Here is a 7,500-nt window from a genome sequence, read left to right as displayed (position 1 = left end):
CACTCAGGAACTACACTCAAATAGCCTGTGGTATTGCGTGCATGGTCAGATGCCTCCAACGTTGGGCACACATGCTAAACTGCCTCTGTTTGGCTACTGCTACTGCACGGATAAGTCAGTAACATAAGATGCATAGCATCATATTAATCATATTAATATGTGATCCACAGTTGAGCTGCCTGGGAGCATTTAAAGGTGATGTTCTAAGGGAAATACAGAGGGACATTGGTGTCGAGACATGTGACAGGCGTGTGGTTGTCATGCAGCAGGGGTGGGCGGGGAGCTGGGCTGCTGTGGTCTTACCTTGTCCCCCACTGTCTCCTCTCGAGGCTATCACTTTGTTCAGCAAGGTGTGAAGGAAGTCATTTTCTGCTGCAACCCTGGACACACACACACCAAGGGCACACAGATATGCAAAGTCATATTCACAAACATACACACACACACACACACACACACACACACACACACAAACACACACAAACACACACACGCACGCACACACACACACACACACACACACACACACACACACACACACACACACACACACACACACACATACACACACACACACACACACACACACACACACTACTCTTATATCTACAGCCCTTGAGCTGTTTGACAAAACTGCATATAAAGAGGTTGAATAAATTCCTCTGCAGTAAACAGGCCCCCCTGTGTATGAACACAGATGACACAGAAGGGAAACCAAAACATGTAGAGAAACAAACAACAGAAAAACTCACGGATGAAAGGGGATGAAATACTGCTTCTCTTCTTCAGACTCATATTTCCCTTTGATAATGTCACTAATATCCATCACTGTAAACACACACACACACACAAACAGACACAGACACACACACACAGACACACACACACACACACAGAAAGAGAGAAATACACATGTCAGCTAGTGAACATGTGATTATTCATCTACAATTAATGAGCCTTCAGAGGCTGTCACCCTGTCTCATTTGAGATCTCTGAGAACTTTTCTAAATATAAAGCACATTCATGTTTTGAATGCGTCATTTTTTCTCTTGTTGACTTAACTAGGTTACAGATCTGCACTCTAATGGGGGTGCATTGCTATGCACACAGGGGTTCAAAGACTACACAGTTTCTTCTGTGCCATGTGAGGAGAAAAGTTTTCTCTTCAGAGGTTTCTCGATCCACTTCTGATACACTATTCATCTTCTTTTCTGGACTCTAAGAAAACACTTCTCTTTCTAAAGGAGGATTTAAGAGACTCCTACCAAAGGATTTTTGGACTTGCAAAAACACACAGTAGAGTGAGGATAACATTATTTGTGGAATTGTAGAGAATACTTCACTACAACATATAGGCTTTCTGACAAATCCTGACCATGTGACAAACACATCTCAATGATGAGGATCAAAACTAGTCAAAGCCAAAAGAGTTCAAAAGAGGCATATTCACACTTGTCTAGTGATTGATGCAAATGATTAAACGTACAATTCAATAACTGAATGGTCAGTGAGCATATCCAGATCATTAACTGACTGATCATCTAAGTAAGTGAATGGGTGTGTCTGTCTGTCTTTACTTAATCCCTCCATCACAATTTGATAATTCTATCAAACCATGTCACAAACACACCATGGCCAGATTCTGTCAGAAGTCCTCATGACAGTTCCTTGTGACAGTGCTCAGTGATAAAAGGTGACATTGTCACAACAACCTTTCAAAAAAAGTCCCATACCTAGATATTAGAGATTGACATGTTGTTACATCATTTGAACTCTAAGAGCTGTCACATTCATTTCAAAGCTCAGTGTCATATCTTTAGCAATGTTGTCATGCTGACTAATTACAGAATAAGCCATCTGCCAGAACACAATTCTTAAGCTAGGAACAGACTTCCTGATTCTTTCAATCGCACCCGATAGGAATGAGATTGAGTAGACCAACCTTTTAAGAGCTAGTCTGGTATTATTGGGAGCTAGTGTAGACACAAACATAATGGCTGTTAAATGTCAAGATAATATCACAACATGTTTAATTGAATTTGGATAGCTTCAACCATGGAGAGAATCACAAACGATTCAAATCTGTCGCTTCCTGTCGCAACTGAACATTGTTGACTCCATTATCCATTGACTCTCTCAGATGTCTCATGATTCTCACGGACACATTTCAACTTTTTCAAAATAGGACTTTAAAACAATTACAGTGAGGAAGTACGGGGCACCCCACTACAGACTCCTCATCTGTGTGTCTGGCCCACTGACAGCCCCGACTGCTTCACTAACTGGCTGACTGAAGCGATTCATCAGGAGGCCCCATCTCTAGTCTGACCGCTCCTCTGACCGCTAACGGTCCCACCGCTCCTCACCTGCCACTCCGCACGGCCGGCGCAGGCCCAGAGTGCACTTCTTTGGGTGGGTCTCCTTCAGGTCCATGCGGCCCACCCGCACGATCTGGCAGATGAGATAGATCTTCTCTCTGTTCAGGTCCTTGTTGCCCAGGTCCTGGAGGCACAACACAGCAGTGAGAGTGAGACAGAATGAGAGAAAGAGAGAAAGAGAGCGAGAGAGAGAGAGAGAGAGAGAATGAGAGAGAGAAAGAGAGAGATAGAGAGAGAAAGAGAGAGAATGAGAGAGAGAGAGAGAAAGAGAGAGAGAGAGAGAGAGAGAAGTGAGGGAAAACCAAAGAGTCTGCGACAGGCTGCATTATAAATGGAGAGAAATGGAGATATCGAGGCTATTTATAAAACTTTGCGCTGCCCAGATAATATACTGCCTGTTTTCCCGGGTGCCGGAGACGAACTAGCATCTCTCGCAAAGCTGACTAAATTGCAGTGATTCATTCCATCCGAGCATATTAGGCAGAAAGTAAAGCCTAAAGGTGCTAGCTATTACAGGGAAGGAAACATATTATCAAGAACCCCACTTTTATGGGTGCACGCCTTGCAAAAACAGTGGAGTCTCAGGAACACCATCAATCTGATGGCAGTAGTCATTGCCAATTACTCTCTGATTACACTGGGTACACTGAAGGGGGTAATTGCAGTATACTGCCCTGCCTCCTGCACTCAGTCTAGATGCCTGGGACGTGTCTGAAAGGGTGATAAGACTGGGACATATTCATCACCTTAAGTGCGAAATTAGCCCCGTCATTAGTGAGGTGTTTATGGGGGAGATATTTGGAGAGTGGATTTGGGATTTCGAATGGCAGGCGGAGGCAGGAAAGGAAGAGATAGGAAAGGGATTTGACTGCAAACCAACTAGAGACTACTTCATTCAAACAACCCCCCCCTCCACACACACACACACACACACACACACCACCTCAGTTGAGAACTCACAGTGAAGACGACCTTCAGGTTGTTTAGCATCTCAATGTCGGCAGGGAATCCTCCACTCCCCCAGCGCACAAGGTAGTTCTCACTGCAATCACAATATGACAACCTGTCTCACAATCCACTTCTTACTGCAGAGACAACACAATAATTACAATATGACAACCTGTCTCACAATCCACTTCTTACTGCAGAGACAACACAATAATTACAATATGACAACCTGTCTCACAATCCACTTCTCACTGAATATTTGGAGATTGGTAAACAGAAAGGGTAGAATGTTGATTGAACTGACATGAGTAGAAACTCATTAGTATAAACTGGAGCTAAGGTGGAGAGGACGCTATCCATCTTGGCAATGCCTGGCTTGATGAGTTATAAAACAGAGAATGAATCAATAGGAATGGGAGAGAGAGAGAAATTAAGAGAGAGAGAGGGAGAGAGAGAGGGTTAATCTGCCCGACAGACCTGATGATGGCCTGTTTCTGGGGGTCATAAAGGGACATAAAGAGCTCAGAGTCCTCTCCGATGCGGCACACAAAGTTACGGACGAAAACAAACAGGCTGTGAGTGGGGGACGACTGGATGCGTGCGGAGATTCCGGAATGATCCGTCTGGGTGTTAGACTAGAGGGAGAAATAGGAAAAAAACAAGAGAAAGAAAGAAAAGCAAATCAGGACGCGGAACGACTCGCTGAGCACTGCATGACCATTCAGCTAACTCATAACAGTAATGACATCCTTTTTCTGGTCTCACTTAAGGAAAAGAGCGAGCCCCCATGGAAATACGGCTTCAATTAAATTTGGCCCTGTTAAATGTGAGAGAAGATGATATACACGTTCATATCAGTGCAGCTTTAAAAATGAATGGTTTAATTAATGCTCTCCTATCTATCAAGCTCAGCTTTGCCTCTGTTCTCAATATTGAAATTTCATAGCCAGATGGAGCCCACTGACAAAAACAACAGCTTTAGAACTAATGCACAGCTTTTGTTCATCCAAAATGTAGAATATTTACATTTGTTTAAGCATGTACTACATGTTTGTTTACGCATGTACTGTACTGCATGCACTCGTTGTGTTACAGTAAAATCAAGCATTAACTAGCAGCAAGTTACACAATTATTACATTAACTATAAGGTATAATTGCTTCTTTAAGACTATGAAGTCATTCATAAAGTAAATGGTGATGTTTGATGTGGTATGAATGAAGGAGACAGGGCCGTTGGTGGCTGTCTGACCTGCTCCTCTTTGATGCGCTCTGTAATCTTGCTGCTGGTATTCTCGTGGGCCCGGAACAGGCTGATGACGCTGGCTTGATCTGGGTCCAAAATGTTCCCATCGGCATCCCGGACCACAAGATCCAGCTCTAGGATCCTAGGAGAGAAATGGGGGTGGTGTTAAGAAAAGGGGAGAAAGTAATGTTAAACTGATCAACCATGGCTAATTGAGAATATATATTATATTCCTCTGTGCACAGGCTATACATCATCTCAAGCCAATTACAATGCAACAGAAAATAATCTGCATGATAATAAGGGCCATTGTGGACATTTTTCATCGATATAATTAACGTAACAGTACTGTAGGAGAAGCCAGTCCAAACTTTGTGGACTTCTGAGAGCACGATTCTTTTCGGATTGTTTCATTAGTTTTCGGCTGGTAGTATTCTCAAGCAGCACTATTACAGTGAGTTAATGAGAGAGGAAATTGAACAGTTAGACGAGGTACCGGTTGCCATAGTCGATTTTGGAAGTGACTTTCTGCTTCAGTTCCTTGAACTCGTCGCTAGGCAACGTGCCCGATAGGAGCTGTGAACGCCATTCCATTAAGTCCCACATGAGTCTCTGGACCTGAGTAACGCGCTCTTTCTTATTGGCCTGCGAAACACAAACAAAGACAATCTGTTTTGCCCTCGGTAGACCGAAAAACACTTCCCCAGTGTATTTAAACAACAGACCACTTAGTCAGGATCAAACAAATAATGGTCATTAAGAGGCAGTCAACTGAGCAAAGGAAAAATAGGTGCCTTTGATTATTTGAGCCTATTGTTCAAGAGACCTTTTTGAAACAATTATTACATGCTGTTAACAATAATCAGGGATGCTAATTGAAAAAGGTTCCTATGATGGTGTGAGTCCAGGTCTCGTACCACAAACAGCTGTTTCCAGATGCTGCCCCACTCCCGCAGAGTGGTGGTCACCTCCTTCACCAGGGGCAGCTCTCCCGATAACACCACCTCTTCATCTCTGCAGGGGACACAGACTTTACATTAATGTGCCAGCAGTATTTTGTAATTTCATCAAATGAACACTGAAGATGGATGGATGGATGGATGGATGAATGGATGGATGGATGGATGGATGGATGGATGGATGCATACCCTCGTTTTTCAACAATGACTTCCTTCAGCTCAATAATGCTGGCAGGAAAGGCCCCCTATAGACATGACAAAGCAGAAGGCATCATGACAGTCAGATGTTAGCTTTGGGAGATCAAAGAGAGATGAGACCAATGGAAGGTAAGGGGTTGATGCTATTTATGCTTAACTACACTTTGTTCTTTTGATGATTCACTTGGCAATAAAAACACACAAAACAAACACTTTTCTTTGTAAGTGAATCTAAACTAAAATCTACCCACTGAGACCTACACGCAATGGCAAAGAGACAAAGAGACAGGCCTTACCTCCTTGGTCTTGTTCTTCACCAAATACCCCTTGTACCAGCCTGGAAAAGAAAAAGATCTTAACAATCCATTCATCCATCAATTCATTTTGAAACTGACCTAACCCAGAGTCATTACCATTTATAATCAGGAGTACGCTGCCTCTCTGACACTTTTGAGGTAATCTGACATGCATCGTCATTCTTATGCAGTATATATATATATATATATATATATTTTTTTTTTTCCCTCCTATCTAAAAACATTGATCCAAAAGTGCCACATTCCCTTATATTTTGCCCAACCTCAGGCCCAATGTTTTGAGAACATTGTTTCTTTTTTTGTTTAAATCAACTGTAAACATACACTTTCCAAAAACAAAAAATGACAAAGGTGCTAAGATATGATATGACAAACTGGTTGAAAAACTGAACAAATGACAGACTGGTTGCCCCAGTGAACCTCACATCATAACCATATCTACTTACTGTAGTCAAGCTCAAGAAGATGCTCACCTCATGTTTCCCAAGCTAGCTACTGAGGACATCTATGTGTCAGTGGACAGTCGCACCGAACCAGTTTGAGTATTCACAGATCAGGACTGCATAGTGATCACAGCAGGCCTTCATCTCTCCTCTCTACGCATAGCAGCCCACCCTTTATGGACGTTTACCCTGATGAAGACACAACGCCCTGGTGTTCCCTAGACTGGGTAAACGATTTTATTTCGCCCTGCAGCTCAGGCTGGAAACCTGTACATGTTTCTCTCCTGCTTCCATTACAATTTTGCGGGAACCAATCACAAACTGGCTTATCCACCTGGCACACCCGGATCTTTGGTCTGATTGGTTGAAGGACTATCAAATTGCGTACAGAGTAATTTGAACTGCCCGTTGATCACGCCTCTTGTGCAGTAGAAAATACAGAACAGATTCCCCAGACTAACGTTCAATCTTAAAAGACTGAGCTTGGTCTGGTGATAGCCAGACTAGGTGTTCCCAGCAGCCTACCTTCACAGGCCAGCTGAATGTGGACGGTGTCCCCCACCTCCAGGGAGAGCTGCTTCTCATGGTTGGCTTTGAAGTTCCACTTGACTGTGGAGAGGAGGAGAGGGGCGAGTTAGAGGAATAAGGTTCAGAAGTGGTCACAGATGTCTTGGCCACTAAAGGTCTTTCACGTAGGCCTATGCAGATGTATTGCAGAGCAGGTCCTGTATGGAATAGACGAGAGTGCTTGGCAGTTTCGGGGCAACACGGTTAGATATGTGTACCTCATTTTGAATGCCAGTGCTCTTTACTCCCCACCACTAAATATAGATGTGTCTTTCACTCCCTTTCTCATGCACACACACACACACACACACACACACATGATGATTGTGTGAACGTATGAGTTTACTAACTCTTGTTACTTCCTCTCTGCAAGTCTCTGACTTCCTGTAACAGACCACGTAAACATGGAGAAAAGGAGAGGGGAGAGGGCAATCTGATGTGTCATG

At 43.4% G+C, this 7,500-nt stretch overlaps 1 protein-coding gene across 1 annotated transcript in view; it reads right to left on the bottom strand.

Moving 5' to 3' along the window:
* LOC125286055 (dedicator of cytokinesis protein 2) overlaps positions 1-7,500 on the bottom strand; it is a 115,902-nt gene that overhangs the window by 107,486 nt on the left and 916 nt on the right. Inside the window, exons 2-12 of the mRNA XM_048230741.1 lie at positions 7,013-7,096; positions 6,024-6,064; positions 5,719-5,774; positions 5,488-5,584; positions 5,067-5,215; positions 4,577-4,712; positions 3,804-3,961; positions 3,339-3,420; positions 2,367-2,502; positions 753-828; positions 304-380 (exon numbers count right to left, since the gene is read on the bottom strand). Coding sequence (XP_048086698.1) covers positions 304-380; positions 753-828; positions 2,367-2,502; positions 3,339-3,420; positions 3,804-3,961; positions 4,577-4,712; positions 5,067-5,215; positions 5,488-5,584; positions 5,719-5,774; positions 6,024-6,064; positions 7,013-7,096 — 1,092 coding nt within the window. The remainder of the gene's footprint in view (positions 1-303; positions 381-752; positions 829-2,366; positions 2,503-3,338; positions 3,421-3,803; positions 3,962-4,576; positions 4,713-5,066; positions 5,216-5,487; positions 5,585-5,718; positions 5,775-6,023; positions 6,065-7,012; positions 7,097-7,500) is intronic.

This window comes from Alosa alosa, chromosome 21 (assembly GCF_017589495.1).
Source record: "Alosa alosa isolate M-15738 ecotype Scorff River chromosome 21, AALO_Geno_1.1, whole genome shotgun sequence".
In the NCBI taxonomy this organism is placed as follows: Eukaryota; Metazoa; Chordata; class Actinopteri; order Clupeiformes; family Clupeidae; genus Alosa; species Alosa alosa.
Note: the sequence above shows the minus strand (reverse complement) of the source record. Positions and strands in the feature narration are given on the sequence as shown.